Consider the following 17,128-nt stretch of genomic DNA (forward strand, 5'->3'; position numbering starts at 1 on the left):
GAAACTCATCTGCGCCAGAGAGGTGACACAGGCGGCCAAACTGCCGTAGTGTGCAAGGCAAAAACTTGGAGAGTAGTCGCCAACTCGCCATATATAACTTGCCCGAGTTTTTCCGTCGAGCACGGAAGGCCGGTATCGGTCGGTGTTGACACCTCCTCGATCGGGCCAACTTGGTTAGAGATGTCCATTTCCGTTCATCCATATATCTTGCCTCTGCACAGTTGCTTCCTCCGGGAATCAAGTCGGTTGTGATCCGGACTCCGATCGACCGATCAGAGTGTTCGGACTCGTTTAACCGTGCCCGCCAAACCCCGGCGAATTTTCCAACAGGAATCTGTGATGTCAAGGTTAGCTCGGTGCGTGGCAACTACAGTAGTACCACCCCCTCTGCATGCATCCTCTGCCTATATATACTGGAGTGTCTCCATCTGCCTGGAGAGAGCACTGCATCGTCTACCAGCTGCAATGCCAGCGATCAGCGCCACCACCGTCTTCGTCGTCGCCGCCCGACCGTCGCAGGCTCTAGGTAAGCAAGCTCATCATCCATGGAAAATGTCGGTCGATCGCGTCTCATGTCATGTCTTAAGACTTAACCTAGCTAGCTTGTTATCTAGTTGTTGGTAGCAGCATGAAGTTGCGCCGGCTGAATCGCGCGGCCGTGTCAAAGGTTGTTGTTACTCGATCGCCACCTTGCTATCGGTAGTGGAGAGCAAATAGAGTATCAGGCAGGAGAACGTGCGTGTTGTTGGAAATACGAGCAAATTACTACGAGATTTAATCCGAATAAACATAAGATAAATTATGACCACAGCGGCAGGGATTAAACTAATCATACGAACTAGCATAGCAGATGAACATAACACATCTAAGGCACATACTAGAAGCATGAATTCTACCACGATCTCGAACAGGAAGGATAGAATCACATACGGTGCAGCGGGTGCAGCACCGCCGGCGTTGATGTTGTCGCCCATGTCGTCGAGGACGAGGTTGCCGAGGTCGGGGAAGAAGTCGTCGTTCGCGAAGTCGTCGCTGCCAGCAGTCGCGCGAGTGCGCTCCCCAAAAATCTGATCGCCCCTCTCCCATACAGGATCACGAGAGGCGGGGTTCGGAGGCCTGCTGTCCTTTCTCGCGGTGCACGCCGAAGGAGGGATGGAGAAGACTTGCTTGGCGGCGCAATAATCTGGAACAGTGGTGAGAAACCATACGAAGCGGCGGCGGCTAGGGTAGACGTTTGCCTGACTATACAGTGCGGGCCGGGTAGGTCGTGGGAGTAAACCCCACGTCCGAGTCGTCACGATCCAAAAGAATCGGAAACGGTTCGGTAATTAACGTGTCCGTTAATTATTAATTAATGACTCATTAATTTTCATGCATAGCTCTGTCCTCGGCTCGGCTCAATCCCGCAACCCGCGGCGCGGTGCGACGAGGCGCGACGAGGCGAGAGAGGAGGAGGAGCGCGCGTGTAGGTCTCCTCTTCTCATGCTCATACAAGTGGTAGAAGAGCTCATCTTATAAAGAGGTGCAACTCTCTCTCAACTTCTAGGGTGGGACTAAACTTTAGCCCCACTCACTCCACTCACATGTGTGCATGAATGAGCCAAGAGAATTTCAGAATTTTAGTTCGCCTTTGGGTCAAAGGCCTACTAGCAAAATTCCAACACGTGCCTCTATCAAAGGACTTGTAATTAGCAGCTGTTTTTGATCCTTTCTTTCTTAATAGAGAATAACACATCATGCAGTGCTCTGCATGGTTTGAAAAGTCAAGGTGAACAAGAGAAAAAAAGCCAAGTGTGTGTGTGTCTTCTTCGGGCAACTCCAACATCATTGCAACATGTCAAGTTTCCACTCCCTCGGTTTCAAAATAAATATCGTGGTTTTAGCTCTTTTCAAATTTAAATTAAAACCGCGACCTTTATTTTGAAACGGATGAAGTGCTATACTAGCTAACAACGAGACGCTGCATGCAGGGCTGCCTCGGCTGAGAGTGGCCAAGGCCGCGAGGCTGAGGTGCAGGTGCAGCTACTCCAAGGACCTCATGAGAAAGGCGTCTTCAGCTCTGGCTCTGGCGGTAGTCAAGGGCGCACCCCTGCTCGCTGAGGCGAGCGCCATGATGGTGGCGACGGGCCCAGTGCTGGCCCCGGTGCTGGTGCTGGCGCTGGTCGACGAGCAAATCATGCCAACGGAAGGTGCCGGGTTGAAGAATGACCTGCTTGGGTGGATCCTGGTGGTTGCCTTGGGCCTCGCCTTGTCCTACACCGTCTACACCTCCATCCTCGATGACGAAGATGACGACGACCAGTCCAGCGCCGGTGGCATCACGCGTGATCATACCGTCATATTCTTCTTCTGCCTGCCGGCCTCATGCGTGAAAGCTTTGCGTGATTTACCATCAACCTATGAAGCATGGATGAATATTGAATACCGAGCTATACTAATTATGGTATAGTAGTACTATGATGACAATGTTAAATACTACTTCCTCCGTTCCTAAATATTTGTCTTTCTAAACATTTTAAATGACTACTATATACGGATGTACGTAGACATATTTAAGAGTGCAGATTCACTTATTTTACTTCGTATGTAGTCTTGTTGAAATGCCTAGAAAGACAAGTATTTAGGAACGGAGGGAGTAGTAACTAGTACTCCCTCCGTAAAGAAATATAAGTGCTCTTACATTTCTTTACGGAGGGAGTACCAGTTGCAGTCGTACTGGGGGTGACTTTGTAACGCGGATCTCCTTGCCACTATGCATGAAGCAAGTTCAGCGCTAGTAGCTGTATTAATCTATCGTCTAGTTGTGAGTTGTCACGGGCAAGGGTTGTAATAACTAGTTTAAGATGTGTTATCACATCATTATACTAGCCCTGTCATCAGCAAGGACGTTTGTTTCGCTTCTTGGACAACAAGTGAGCTGAGCGCAGTTGGCAAGCTCCTACGTCTCATAGCTGAGCTCGAGAGTTCGAGCCACCATCACCCCACACCCGAAAAAGACCATCGTTGTGATGAAACGCTCCGTGGCAACTTGGGTCGCCGCATGTACACCTGAATCTTCAGGTGATATTGAGCAAATCAGAACCTTGGTCTCTTCCTTTTTTTGTTTTTTGTTTTTTTGTTTTGAAGGTCGTTGGTAGCTCCACTCCTGAAGTGGACTGGGGAAGTCTAAATTATCCTTTTTGTACCTCTGTCATCAGTTCCCACCTGCTCGTCCTGCCCCAGGCACTGATTTATTTTGGATTCAGAAATGCTATTCTCCTGCGTATACTTTTACAAAAACTTTTACGTATTCAAAGAGGGATAGTAATTAACCACCCTGGAGCTAGACATGGCAATAACCGTCATTCGATTGTACTGGTGCGTACGATTTTTGTAGATGGGTTACAAAAAATAGGATTGCTCTTTTTGATCTACGCCTGTAAATTTGGGTGTTGAAGAAATGGGAGTACCTTCATTTGTCCTTACACCAGTATGAACCACTCGGATAGAGCTGGGTACTCTATTCTTCATCTTTAAGAATCCACTAATATAAGATGTAAGAGCATTCACAACCGGACTCCCTATACCCGCCTCAAATGTCCGGATGGGCTGTTTGGTCAGTGTCCGGGCGCAAAAACGCCACCCATTCAGGCTCCCCACAACCGGCCCAAAAGCCGGAACTGACCGTCACTCCTCATATTCAGCCCAAATCTAAGGCGGATATGGGGACGCCCAGACGCGTTTGGGCACCTCCGTCACGTCGGATTGACCTGGAGGGCCCGTGCCAATTCGCCTGTATTTGTCCTCCCCTCCTTGATACTAAAGGTCAGCGCCACCGGACTTAAAAGAATTATTTGGTCATCAATGTACCCTTTCAGATTCAGATGAAGATGTCGAAAATGATTAATAAACTTTTATAAAAGCAGGGCCATCTATGCTTGCTTTGTAAGGAACATGGACAGTCATGATGTATCTTCTCAGTTTATGAATAAAGAAGATTCATAATGACAGTCTACAACCTTAAGAAAAGATATGTTGACGACCGAAGCTAACTGCTTTGGGAGGACTCGGCTATTTAAGCCGGCCGCGTCACTCCTCACCGCTCTGCGAGGCGGGACTAAATCCCCAATCAAGCCGGCCCAACACTGAAAATCTTAAGTTTTTACTTATATTTTTGAATTTACTGTTCCTGCAGGAGCATATAAGCTTGCGAGTAAATACCGTGAGTCCCTGAAAGTCCCTTTCTCAGCTCGAGCTCAAATGCTCCTGGTGTGAATACTAAAATATCAAACAATTCTACTATTTGTACCATTTCCGTTATCTGTCTTTCGTCGTCCATTGGTCCCTGTCGTGCCAAATCTATAGCGCTCTTGCTGTGTGTACCCTGCCTGCCAACCGTGCTGATTATACCTGACGCCCAACGTCCACAGTTGCTTATTCCGGGAGCCAGGTTGGTCGCGGTCGGACTCGTTTGACAGTGCGTGTTGCCTACCAATCTCCGGCGAATTTGCAACAGGAATCTGTAATGTCCAAATTCCAATGCAAGGTGGCAAGTAGCTAGTGACCCATGAACCATGATGATGCAATATATATACTGGACTGCCCTCTGCCTGGATACACATCCAAATAATTGGCTCTCTTACGATCAGAGAGCGCTGCACATCTACAAGCATTAGCAATGGCAACCATCAGCGCCACGGCCGTCTTCGTCGCCGCCGGACCGCCGTGGTCTCCAGGTAAGCAAAAAGCTTGTCATCCCCGCAAAAATGCCGGCCATGTGCAACATGTTAAGTTGCTACTAACTGACAATGAGACGCTGCTGCGCACAGGGCTGCCTCGGCTGAGAGTGGCCAAGACCGCGAGCAGGCTGAGGTGCAGCTGCTCCAAGGACCTCAAGAATAAGGCTTCTTCGGCTCTGGCTATGGCCGTGGTCAAGGGCGCGCCGCTGCTCGCTGAGGCGAAAGCCATGGCGGTGGCGGCGGCCCCGGTGCTGGCCCCGGCGCTGGTTCTGGCGCTGGTGGACGAGCGGGTGTCGACCGACGGCACCGGGCTGAGCCACGACCTGCTGGGGTGGATCCTGATGGTTGCCTTCGGCCTCGCCTTGTCCTACACCTACTACTCCTCCATCCTCAAAGACGACAACGACGACGACCACTCAGCGCCGGCGGCATCACGATCTGAACACCGCACCGCCATCTTCTTCTTCCGCCTGCATGGTTACCAGTGATATACGTATGAAGCATGGACGAATATTGAATCCTAAGCTACTGATTACGGTGGCATGCCATGGGCTTGTCATTGGATCTCTGTCCGATCTCGTCGCCGCTATGAAGCAAGCTGAGTTGTCTTAATCTGTCCTCTAGTTGCCACATGCCCCGGGTTGTACTAATAATCAGTTTATGTTGTGCTTGTTAAATCATTATTACTGGCCCCGTTCAGCACAGCGCAGTAATGTACTGCCCATGATTTATATGGCCCTGTCACTTGTTTCTATGTTAGGTTGTTTGTGTGACATCAAAGTTTAAACAGCACAATTCTAGTGCTGTGTTGGCTTGAACCATCGTTGAATTCATGTGAGATTATAAGAGTATCTACAGCCGGGCGCCCCAAACTGGCCTCAAACGTCCGGACGGCCCGTTCGGTCACTGACGGGTCATGATTTTTTGACCCAGACGGATACGTCAAACGGGCCTCAAACACCATGTCTGAACGACACCCCTCGTATCCAGCCTATATATAGGGCGGACATGGGGTTGTTCGGGCACGCCCGACCCATCACCGACCCAGGGTTGTCCTACAAAAAAACCCATCCGAACTCATCGCACCGAAACCCTAGCTCACTCACACTCTCCTCTCTCAATCTACCCTCTCCTCTCCTCGTACCAATTATGATCGAATCCGGCGCAATGTCAAGCTCCGGCAGCCGCTCCGACTCCGAGCTGGATCCGGACTATGAGCTTGCCCTCCGCATCGCCTTGGAACGGTCCAAGGTGGAGACCGGGGAAGCTCCGGATCTGCAGCCTCGCCGCAGACGCAGCTTCACCGTCGGCGCAGCTCAGACGCCGGCGCTGACCCCTCCCGACCCGTGCGCATCTCTGATAGGCGGCCTACCACAATCAGTGTCTCCCCTACGCCGTCCCCTGCCCCCGCCTACTGCTGCTCCCCGATGCGGGCAGCAGTGGGTGCTTGTGCCTGCCACGCCGGCATGGACGCGCACGCCGGAATCAGAGGCGCGCGCCGCCCGCCGCGGGCGGCGGCGGAAAAGGAAGAGGAGGGAGGCGGAGCAGTCCGTGCGCCACCGCCGTGGGATGCAGGCGGAGCCCGACGAGGACGCACGGTCCTCGAATGGGTCTACCGCCGGTCGCTTACGAGCGAAGACGGGCGCACGGCGGCTCCGCCGGAAGAGCGCCAAGGCGCTCCGAATTGCCATTGAGCAATCTGAGCGTGAGGCGGCGGAGGTGGCTCGGCTCACGAAGCTTAAGCGTAAGCAGGACAAGAGGATCTGGCGGCTGTAAGGGCTCATCATCCTCTCCTACACCTCCGCCGACGACCACCACCATGGCTCCTTGTCCGACGACTCGGACGATTCGCCACCAGCAGTCGACGCCTACAGCTGCGCCGGTGACCGGAAGGGCAAAGGGCTGGCGAGGAAGTGGTGAATCTACGTTGTCTCCGTCTTCAGTTTCAAGTTTTTAGTAATCTAGTTTGAACTTGTCCGCTGTTCGTGTGAATTATGTGAACTTTGATGATCTTTTGCACATCCACTGGTGATCTTTTGGTGATCAAAATGTGCATTTCTCTGTCCGATTCTATGTTTGTGTGATGATCTATATTATTTTTTTCTATGTTGCATGCTAGTATGGATATGAGGGACCAGATATAAGATACACGGATGTGAACGACAGAATTTAAGAAGTGCCCAGTCGCGCCCGCGGGTGTTTGAGGGCCCGGGTTTGCAGATCAAGGCTGTAGATGCATGTAACATCTGAAGCTCCGGGCATGCGTTGTACAGAAAATGAGGCACCGGCCGGCCTACATACGGTGAGGCAGCCAAACTGCAGTCCACAATATTAGCACGGAAGGCCGGTATGGATCGGTGTTACGTACGCGCCTATGCATTTCCACACTCGTGTAGGTCTGTTTGGTCTGAGGTGCAACTTGTCTAGTGGAATGGGAGATAAATAGCAGCCTGTGTTCCTACGTGTGCATGGAAATGGAGAGCAAAGCATGCATGTGTGCTTTTCCGTCTAGTTAAATTGGCCGTTCTCTTTGATCTTTCTGCATCCGTCGGTCCCCTGTCGTGCCAAACCTGCCTGCCAACCGCGTTAACTGTTCCTATACGTCGTGGTGCCAAACCTCTTTTCTTTCTTTTGATGAGCCCCCCCTCTAACTCAATGTGGTTCGCTTATTTACTCTTTTTTCGATTTGGTTCAGTCGTTCAGATTTACTCACCATACCCTTTTGTACGCTTTTCTCCTCTTATTAATGAATGAAAACGGCGATGCTTTCTTTCGTCAAAAAATGAAAATGAAAAGTGCGTGACTTTTCCAACGGGTACCTATGACAAAAAAGTAGCTTGGATGCAAATTTTGGTTCGTTTGGTTACCTGAGTTACAACAACCTCTTGGCCCGCACGAATCTTAAAACATATCTCAGCCTGAATCTGGAGGAATGATCGAATCGATCATTTTTCCAGAGCCAGGCCCGGGCGACACAACTCGAGACACGTGAGTGGAGGCGGCTGCACATGCGGGAACATGCGAGAGACGTCGGGTTGTTTCCCGAGGCGGCACCACAGATCCCCTCACGGCAAACTCTTCATGCTCTTCTCTCTCACATTGGCGCCGGCGAGCGCAAGATTTGAACAAGGAGCAGCGGAGCAAAGATCTAGACAACGAGCATCGGCTTCATCATTGCTCAGGCGGGCATTTGTCAATGGCGGTAAGCCCTCTATCCCTGATGGCATTGATTTACGCATCGATTACCATGGTCGCATTCAATTTACGCATCGATTATATCATTCATGAACTCGATTTAGGCATCAAATCAACTTCTAGGCTCTGATTTGGGACCAAACATAGCATATCCACTACGGATTTGAGCGGTTTGAATGAGATTGCATAGGATTTTTACTAACGGGGGTGGGGGGAGGGGGTTAAATCGAGTAGAATGCACTTACATCCATTCAAATCCAACCCAACAAGCAAGTAGAGCCTAGCCACAGTGAACCTGCTGGCTTTTTGATTGTGCCTCGAGAAAACATGAAAGGCTTTCTTTGTGACTAAAACCAAGATATGCAATGAAGTGTTGAACATTGCTGAGAAAGACACTGCAGTTGACTTGTGGCACAAGAGGCTTGAGCATATGAGTGAGAAGGGCATGCATGCCCTTGCTCGCATCGAGTACCTCCCTGAGTTGAAAGATACAACCTTGAAATCCTGTGCACATTGTTTTGCCGGCGAACAACATAGGGTTGCATTTTGTACACTCTCTTAACACCATGCAGAAAATACTCTTTATATTGTTCACACTGATGTTTGCTCCATGATTGAAATGTGGTCTGGTCGACCTCACCTGCCGGAACGCGGTCTCCGGCTCCTCCTGCACCATGTCTGTGTAGTGGGTACATGCCTCGCCCATGGTGATGCTGGCATATGCACCTGCGAGGAGGGTAGCGCCCGTTTGTCCTCGGCTGCATCCTCCATTGGGACATCTGCAGCGCTGGCCTCCATCTACCAGCCGGCTGCAATGGCAGGAATCTCCTTTTTCTACTTAGATGAGAGGTCGTCACAGATGGCTTTGGAGCTCGAGGAGGTCATGATAGGCGTGGTGCAGACTGTAGAGAGGAGGAAGGGAGCGGCTATGGTCGGGCCTACGGTTTATATAGCAAGGGGATGGCGATGACTTGACTAATGATGGGTGGTATACGGACAGGTGGCTCGCCGTTCCTCGGCAACCGCACACATGCTTAATGTAGGCAGGCGGACAAGCAGGTTGTCGTTTGAATGCGGGGCACCCGCATGCACCGGGAAGCGGTGAGTGCGGCGCTCTCGGCGACGCACGGTGAGAGGTCGTGCCACTCTAAGCCAGCACGAATGCGACACTAGTGCTTTAGAGCAGCGCTGATCTTTTAGGGCGGAAAACCGCACGGTAGCAGGAGAGGGATTCGTGTAGTCAGGAATGGGCGTGGCAACGGTCCGAAACGCGGGTTGAAAATGCTCTTATTTAACAATGATGTTTGTTTCCCATCTAAAACACAAAGGGATGGTGACTCAATTGGCTAGCGATAGCTAAGAGCATCTCCAACAGCCGCGTCAAAAGACGCGCGCGCGCGGTAAATTGGCTTTATAGCGCGTGAGACGTTTACGCGCGCTCCAGCGGTGGCGCGAAACTACCGCGCACGGGAAACGATTGCACGCACGGGAAAAGGCGGCCGCTCGCGCGCTACATTTGGCGTGCCGCATCCAGCGTGCCTATAAATTGCAGTGCCTCCGCCGCTCTCTCCATCTCCCTTTGCCGCTGTCTCCGTCTCTCCATCGCCCCCTGCCGCGCTCTGCCGCCGACACGCCACCACTGCGCCACGATGCCGCCTCGGCGCCGGGGAGGTACGGGCTACCGCGGCGTCCGCGTGCTTCCGTCCGACACCTACTCCGCCGAGATTCGGTCGGGCGACGGCATGCGGCTCCGTCTCGGAACTATCTACGAAACTAAATATGTAGTAGAAGAACTATCTACGAAACCAAATATGTAGTAGAAAAAACTGAAATATAGCGCGCCTGCTGAAGCGGCGTGGGCGCGCTTTAATTTGCGGCGGCCGCTGGAGCCAGCGCATCGCTGCGCGCAAAAGCTGGCTAACCCGGCGCTGTATCGCAACTTTTAGCACGCGACGCGTTGCACGGCTGTTGGAGATGCTCTAAGCTTGCGATCCTGAACTCGAGAGTTCGAGCCTCTCTCGCCCCACCATAAAAAAATGGCCATCTGATGATGAAACGCTCAGCGACAACTTGGGTCGTCGCATCTCCACCTGAATCATCAGGTGTGAATCGAGCAAATCTGAACCTGGTCTATCTTTTTTTCTCCCCCTACACCGGGGTTCAGCCGCCGCCGGCGTAGCAGCCATGCCTCCGCCGTCACTGCTGCGCCCTCCTTTCTCCCTACTCCTCCGCCGCTCCCAAACTCCATCCCCTCTCCGACGAATCCCCAGATTCAGCCCGTCCCCTCTGCCCAAGCGGCGGCACCTCTCCCTCTCCGTCGCGCGGCTCGCGAACCCGCTCGTCGTCGCAGGTTCGTATTATCTATTTATTTTCCCCTTAAATGACGCGTGCCCGCCGTGCGATGTCGTGACCGGGATTGGTTTGCAGGGGTGGAGGAGGCGGTGGCGGGCTTCGTCGCCGGCAAGCGCAAGGCCACCGAGGTAGCCCACGCGTAGGTACTCGCTACTCCCCGCCTAACTTAACCCTGCTTCCGCTCCATTGCTGAAATTAGGCCAACTCCACCGCGCGACCCTAAACGGACATCCGTTTTGTCCTGTTTTTGTCCCTTTGGGTAGGGATTTGGGGTCGTGTCCGGGCCTGTCCTGGGATGCGGTGGCCGTGCGCCCACCGCGCCGACGCATCCTTTTGCCCCATCCTGTCCGCGTCTATTTAAAAAAAAGGGACGTTTCAAATGTCAAGCCCCAGTTCACGACCTCAGTTCATCACGCAGGCAACAAAGCCAGCGCCCTACACGACCATCGCCGGCAACACAGCCAGCCTCCAAAATGAATAGCTGTCCTCGCCGGCAACACAGCCAGTGGCCGGCAACACAGCCGGCCTCCAAAGTGAATGTTTTTTTGCCGGCACACTGCCAGCGGCCCAGCGGGCGGGCGGCACCCATGCCAGCCTCCAAAAAGAACGGCCACGCCGATCGGACGACCTAGTTCAGGCCTTCGGCGTCGAGCATCTCCTTCTGCTTGGCCTCGAACCAGGCCCTCGTCTTGTCGCTCATCTTCGACAAGTCCACGCTCATGATCGCAAGGGCCACCTCCTTCGCTTTGGTGGCGGCATTGGTGGCCTCGATGTCGAGCTGCCTCTGCCTGGCCTTGACGTTGCCGGCCTCGATGTCGAGCTGCCTTTGCCGGGCGGCCTCTTCCATGTCGAGCTGCCTTTGCCGGGCCGCCTCCTCCATGTCTATCTTCCTCTTCTTGGCCGCCTCCTCCATCTTTGGAGGTCTAGGTATTGCTTCATTTGCTCGTCCTTGCTTTGCCGCTTCTTCTAGTCCCTCACATCCTTATGTGACATCATGCCATGCAAAGTCTCATGCAAGGCCATGGTTGAGGCGTCACGTATGTCGTCCACCTTGGAGTTGGTCTTGCCCCTCGGCCTCTTCAACGCCTCGCCATCCCCACCTCCGGCGAAGTTGGCCGTTTTCTTGCCTCTCTTCCTTTGAAGTTCACGGTATTGATCCTTGAACTTAGGGCAATTGTTGATGAGCGTCCAACAATGCGTAAGAGTGAATGGCTTGTCATTGTGCCGGGCCTTGAATGCCTCCAAAGATTGAAATGCCTACACCACATGATCAACAACAAGTGAACATGTAAACATATACACGGCCGAAGTATCATGGCCGTAGCAAGGAAAGGGCTAGAAAGAGAAGAGCATACCATGTCCCCAATGCCGAGACCACTCACGGGTCGTGCTTCAACGCTCTCAAATGTGGCACAATACTTGTTGCTCTCTTGTTGGATGAACAACCATCTTTTTTGAATCGAACCGATGCCACGGTTGCTTGCAATTTGGTAGGGCTCAAACATCTTCCTTTCATGGAATGTTTTGTGGACTCTCGTCCAAAAAATAATGCCCTTTTGTTGCACGCCGGTCCTTGGATCTTGGCTAATCTCCATCCAACATTGACAAATCAACTTGTCCTCATCTTGTGTATATGAACCGGTGCGAATGCTCTTCCGCTTCTTTTGTGCTTCCGCTCTTTGGGTGAGCTCGTCTATGAACAATGGAGCGCCATTAATATCAACATCATTGGCTTCATCTTCATCTTCACCTTCGACATAGATGTCGTCGTCTTCATGCCACGAATCACCATGGTCGTAGTCAGCACGGTCGTCGGCCTCCTCATCGGGCACGTACTGGGCGCGGCCATCCTGACTTTGGGTCTCCTCAGGGTCGTAGGCACGGCCATGCCCACCCTGGAAGATCACGTCCTCCATGTACTGGTTGTAGAAGGGGTCGTCCACCGTCGGCGTTGAGGATGGCATTCCGTCAAACAACACGCGGGGGGCCGGCATGGTGCCCGTGAACGGTGCACGCGCCTGCTTTCTTTGCATCTCGACGGACGGCCGCCCACCGCTGCTGGACCCAGGCGTGACGTTGAGGTCGATGACGGCCGCGAGGCGTGGTGTGGACGGTGCGAACAAGCCCACGTCCGGCGACGCCGAGAAACGGGTCTGGCCGGCGTGCTTGGGAGGAGGAAAGCCGGGCGACATAGGCGCGGCGCGCGACGTCGGCGACTGGCAATGCGTAGGCCGGGCGACCGACGAGCCTGTGCTCGCCGGGCCGACGGCCGCTGCATGGAACCCCGCCGGACGGCCCATGCCAAGCATGAGGATGGCGTGCGCTTTGTTGACGAGGTCCTCCTTCTTGTCGGCAGCGGCCTTGCGCCGCGCGGCCTCCAGCTCCTCGCGCTGGGCGGCGAACTTGGCCGCAGCGGCATTGATCTTGACGGCCGCTCTCGTTCCCTCCTCTTCGCCGATTCCGCGTCCAACTTGGCGATCTCCTCCGGCGTGCACTCCGACCGCGGCTTCCTTGGCGCCTTCTTGTTCACCTTTGCGGGCGGGTCGACGGCCAGGCCGCCGGAACTCGGCGGGGCGTCGGCCATGGACGGGGGAGAGAGGGGGTGGCGGGAGGGACGTGGGAGGGTTTGGGGGAAATTGCGCCAAATGGGCGTGGGGGGGGGGGGGGGGTTGGTTTCTCCCACCGACAGGCGGGCCAGGGGAGGACAAGCGCGCGCGTCCCGCCCGTCCGCGCGCTGTCCGTTTCACCCCAAAACCCGCGCAACTTTGGGCCGGGGATGGGTCGAAAGCGGACACAAAGCGGACAAAAGTCCGTTTGCGCCCGCGCGCTGGGCCGTCTCGTTTGTCCCTTTTACCCTAAACGGACGGGGGCGGACAGGATAGGGTCGCGCGGTGGAGTTAGCCTTAAACGCCTGAATCACCTTCTAGCAGGGCAGCATTCTCAAATGATGTGTTAGTGCTATGTACGTATGTCCCAGTTTACAGCCCTTGGAAGTTAAAAAATCATGTGGATTCCTTTGCAGAATTCGTTCAAGCAAGATGTGTTTTAAGCTATTTTTTGGGCGGTCTTGAGGTTACTAATTCTAGCGTTCTTGTCTGAGTAGGGTGTGGAGAAGTATCGTTGGGAAAGGAGATGCAGTGGTTGATGCCACCTGCGGGAATGGCAACGATACGCTCGCTCTGCTCAAGATGGTGGCTGATGAAAGCGGGCGAGGGCGTGTCTATGGACTGGACATCCAAGAGTCCGCGATAGATAGCACTTCCTCTTTTCTGAAAATGGCCGTCGACAGCCATGAGGTATGCAACTGCAGAAAACGGTACAAATTGTTGCTGGTTTGAGTGGGGATTACCATATGTGGTTTCTCTTATTAGTTTCCTTTGGGAACGATTATTATGTTGTAGAAATACTCACATAAGATCACCGATATCACTTCTGCATTGTCATGTGGAGCTATTTTACAGTACCCTGGTACTCCAAAACCATACACCGGAGTACTAAGCATATCTGGCCGTCCATGGTCAAGGGCTGTTTAGTCATTTCTTCAAGGGTAATTTGTTTTTTTTCATCCTCTGGTGGCTACCGTCCCGATCATTCAGCTACCAGAAGAAGAAAATCCTGGAAGAGTGGCGGTGCCGCCTTCAGCCGGATACACTTCTCCGCCGCACGCTGCTCTGCCCTCCAGCACCGATCGCTCAACTCCGTGGCTCGTATGGCATATCGTGTTGCCCTGGGCGTGCTGATTGATTTGTCTTCGTGACGCTTGCTTGAGATTGATTTCTCATGTGCTGACGTCTGGATCAGGAAAACTAGGAGTACAGATGAAACCAGGGGCAGCAGATTCGTCCTCAATTGATTGCTCCCGAATACTACTGAAGTTGTTAATTCATGTGTAGATGAACTAGATAGAATAATTTGTAGAACGAGTATGGCTGTGATGAAATAGCAGGCGAGACATTTTTCTACTAATTCGTTCATACATCCAACTTAAATTTCTCCCAGGAAACGATCAGCCATGGGGACCTGAACGGCGTCGATCTTTTTCAGGTTCATCCCCGGCTCCTCGCCCACTACGGACATGCAGAAGCTGCCTTGGGACAGCATGCAAGTCGCTCCAACCCCAGGGTGGTGGTGCCGTGGTGGTGGCCGGCAATCCAAGCTCCGGCCGCCATGAATAAAATGGGGTTTGGTAAAAACGAATGACTTGTTTAGATGCTGAATACTCGGAGGTTACCGGTGGGAGAAAAAAGATCCAAAAAAGGTTTGTTATGATTACAGTTTTGCCCCTTGGATCAAGGTACTCCGTGACTTTTTTAGTTAGTACTCCGTCTGACTAGTGGTGGAGTACCAAATCACGATCACCATTGGATCGGGAGAAATTGACGGCCCATATTAGTTTCAGGGTACCTCACTTTGTGTCATGTGCTGTCTGACTTTTCTTGTTGCAGAGGGAGCTAGTCAAATTGTTTTGCATATGTCACAGTAGAATGGAGGATATTATTCCGAAAGATTCTACTGTCAGGTGATGAATTTCTTTTACTACTTCATTGGTTTTAATTATATGATTCCATTATCCTGAAATTGGCAGTTCAAGTAACTATGATCTTGAACATGTACTTTTAGGCTTGTAGCATTCAATCTGGGCTACCTTCCAGGAGGAGATAAAAAAATAATCACAGTACCTGAGACAACTGAGCTGGCACTACAAGCTGCCAGCAGAATTGTTGGCTCAGGGGGACTCATAAGTGTCCTTGTCTACACTGGGCATCTGGGTGGAAGGTAAATATCAGTTGGCAACTGCTAATATTGTGTCGAAGTGATCGCTAGCTGTTAGCTTTTTCAGTGATTGCTGATTGCCAGTGTGTCTATCTATTATAGACTCTTTTTTTGAGGAATCGCCGGGGAAATAGATGGCCAAGGCCAGTTAGTTACATCATCAGAAGTAGACGAACAAAGATATAACCTGGAAGAGTCGGTGGCTACCTTGTGAGCCGGCTTAGTAAACCGATGCGACCACAGAGTAAAGTTGTTTAGCAAATTCCGGACAGTAGTGGAGCTGATCAATGCCGCGGAAGATGCACACATTCTTTGCATCCCAAATCTTCCATATGGCGTTGAGAAGTGCGGTATGCCATACTGTTGGTGGTAGAGGTATAGGCGGTTGCACCTCCCAAGTAGTATTGATATCCTGTTGGTGTAGATCGATACCTAGGCGTTGCCAAATCCATGTGGCAAAAGGGCAGTGGAGGAATAAGTGTGCAGTTGGCATCTCAGGCAGGAGCTTGAGAGTCATGAAGAATAGGTTTAGCTTGGTGTTGAGGCGATTGCTGAATAGTAGCCAGCCAAACACCTTAACTTTGTTTGGCACCTTGCTTTGCCAGATTGAGGCGGCGTTTGGATCTATGGCCTCCTCGTGCATGAGGAGGTTGTAGGCATGCTTGATGGAGAAGGGCGCCTTTTTTGAGGAAGCGTCCGTCGTTACCAAGCTCAAACTAAAGTCCTGCAACAAAGACAAGAGAGACTGCAATTCGAGGGAGGCCATATGGATTAGGCGATTCCTCTGATTAGATACTGTCAGACATGATTGAGGATACCCGAATAGGCTTAGTGGAGTGAGAGAAAATATTTGGAAAAGCAGTAGTTGATGAAGCCAAGTATGTAGCCAGAAGAAGGAGGATCGGCCATCCTTCATCATGACGAAGGAAATTTTCGTAGTGTAGGTATTTGGCAATTAATAATATTTGATTATAGACTTGCTTGTAACTTGACATCAGAATCTTGTTGTTTAATATCAAACTCCAATCAACTATCATTTAAGACTGAATCCATTTATCTTCTTCGCTTTCTTATCTGTAGGGATGAACTCGATATTGTTGAATCATTTGCGTCAAGCTTGCCTGCTGATACATGGGTGAGCTGCAAGTTTGAAATGATTAACAGGCCAGTTGCTCCAGTACTAGTTCTCCTGCACAAGAAATGATTGCAGTCCCACTGAAGCTCCACAAGTTTGGGACTCCCTATTCTGGATTTCGGGTCGATGAATGAAATGCCGCAATGCATACTGTGATGCTGAATTTCTGATTATGGTTAATGAGTTAGAGAAAGAAATTCATATTGTTAATGAGTTAGCTGTAACCGGATGATTACGATGTTCTGGTGATTGCTGACAAGAATTTTACTCCACCAAATATCGTTTTGTTAAGGTGTTCCGTGTCTTGCTTTTTATGTACAATTTCTGGCCTGCTATGTTCACTGAAATGTTGTGTAAGTATATGTCTGTATCTTGAATATTGATATGTCATAAACCTGTGCTCCTTTTAAACAGTACCCGCGGTCCGTTGGTGTGACTGATAAAACAGATTGTTGGTTTGGATCGTTTCTGAATTGCCGAACCAAGGGCTGGCACGACCAAGTTGGTAGAATGACACTTCTCTTGTGTGTTCTTCTTGCATCTACCAATGGAAGCATTGATCTGTCCATTACTCCCTCCGTCCTGAATAATTCGTCTTAGATTTGTTAGACATTTTAGGACGGAGGTAATAGGAGTACTACCTTAGATTTGAACAAATCCGGGAGGTATTTGCGTATAGAATTTTGCAGAACTTGATTGGTTAAATTGAACGTTGACTCCAATAAGAAGTCCATCTCGAATTCACCATGGACGCCCAACATAATTGAAAAAATATGCATCTTGCCTTTTCAAGTGCATGATCGGAAGAAATGTTCAACTGATGTAGGTCCCTGCCTTGGAATGGAAGTGATGTATCTTAGGATAAATGTAATGAGGAAACAAGAGTTATTAAGAAATAAATCATCCATGATTTGTTTCGTGTCAATAATAATCAGGAAACAAGAGCAAATCTATG

General features: G+C 51.3%; 3 protein-coding genes across 4 annotated transcripts; all 3 read left to right on the forward strand.

The window, feature by feature from the left end:
- The first annotated feature begins 361 nt into the window (after nucleotides 1–361).
- Nucleotides 362–2,453, forward strand: LOC147992099 (photosystem II reaction center W protein, chloroplastic-like). Its single transcript, XM_087539690.1, has 2 exons — nucleotides 362–526; nucleotides 1,971–2,453. Exons 1-2 carry the CDS (start codon nucleotides 466–468, stop codon nucleotides 2,447–2,449), a joined length of 540 nt encoding a protein of 179 aa, XP_087395816.1. The 5' UTR covers nucleotides 362–465; the 3' UTR covers nucleotides 2,450–2,453.
- Nucleotides 2,454–2,904: 451 nt separating this feature from the next.
- On the forward strand, nucleotides 2,905–16,242 carry LOC125523940 (tRNA (mnm(5)s(2)U34)-methyltransferase, chloroplastic-like). Its single transcript, XM_087539678.1, has 9 exons — nucleotides 2,905–3,060; nucleotides 3,942–3,959; nucleotides 9,013–9,042; nucleotides 10,093–10,263; nucleotides 10,341–10,404; nucleotides 13,369–13,561; nucleotides 14,711–14,784; nucleotides 14,886–15,041; nucleotides 16,119–16,242. Exons 1-9 carry the CDS (start codon nucleotides 3,009–3,011, stop codon nucleotides 16,240–16,242), a joined length of 882 nt encoding a protein of 293 aa, XP_087395804.1. The 5' UTR covers nucleotides 2,905–3,008.
- LOC147992100 (photosystem II reaction center W protein, chloroplastic-like) lies at nucleotides 4,610–5,536 on the forward strand. Of its 2 annotated transcripts, XM_087539687.1 has the most exons (2): nucleotides 4,610–4,715; nucleotides 4,809–5,536. In XM_087539687.1, the coding sequence occupies exons 1-2, from the start codon at nucleotides 4,658–4,660 to the stop codon at nucleotides 5,204–5,206; spliced, it is 456 nt and encodes a 151-aa protein (XP_087395813.1). In that variant the 5' UTR covers nucleotides 4,610–4,657; the 3' UTR covers nucleotides 5,207–5,536. The 2 variants fall into 2 exon arrangements, with proteins under 2 accessions (XP_087395813.1, XP_087395809.1); XM_087539683.1 differs by having other exon boundaries at nucleotides 4,615–5,536.
- Nucleotides 16,243–17,128: the final 886 nt, after the last annotated feature.

The sequence above is a fragment of the Triticum urartu genome, chromosome 1A (genome assembly GCF_056163025.1).
Source record: "Triticum urartu cultivar PI428250 chromosome 1A, HENAU_Tu73, whole genome shotgun sequence".
In the NCBI taxonomy this organism is placed as follows: domain Eukaryota; kingdom Viridiplantae; phylum Streptophyta; class Magnoliopsida; order Poales; family Poaceae; genus Triticum; species Triticum urartu.

What these genes read in the sequence shown, in the direction of transcription:
- LOC147992099 (XM_087539690.1), top strand. Translation starts at nt 466, where the DNA reads ATGCCAGCGATCAGCGCCACCACCGTCTTCGTCGTCGCCGCCCGACCG. An exon ending in CCGACCGTCGCAGGCTCTAG is followed by an intron (nt 527 to 1,970) that starts GTAAGCAAGCTC and finishes CGCTGCATGCAG; the next exon opens with GGCTGCCTCGGCTGAGAGTG.
- LOC125523940 (XM_087539678.1), top strand. Translation starts at nt 3,009, where the DNA reads ATGAAACGCTCCGTGGCAACTTGGGTCGCCGCATGTACACCTGAATCT. An exon ending in TGGCCGTCGACAGCCATGAG is followed by an intron (nt 13,562 to 14,710) that starts GTATGCAACTGC and finishes TTCTTGTTGCAG; the next exon opens with AGGGAGCTAGTCAAATTGTT. An exon ending in ACTGGGCATCTGGGTGGAAG is followed by an intron (nt 15,042 to 16,118) that starts GTAAATATCAGT and finishes TCTTATCTGTAG; the next exon opens with GGATGAACTCGATATTGTTG.
- LOC147992100 (XM_087539683.1), top strand. Translation starts at nt 4,658, where the DNA reads ATGGCAACCATCAGCGCCACGGCCGTCTTCGTCGCCGCCGGACCGCCG.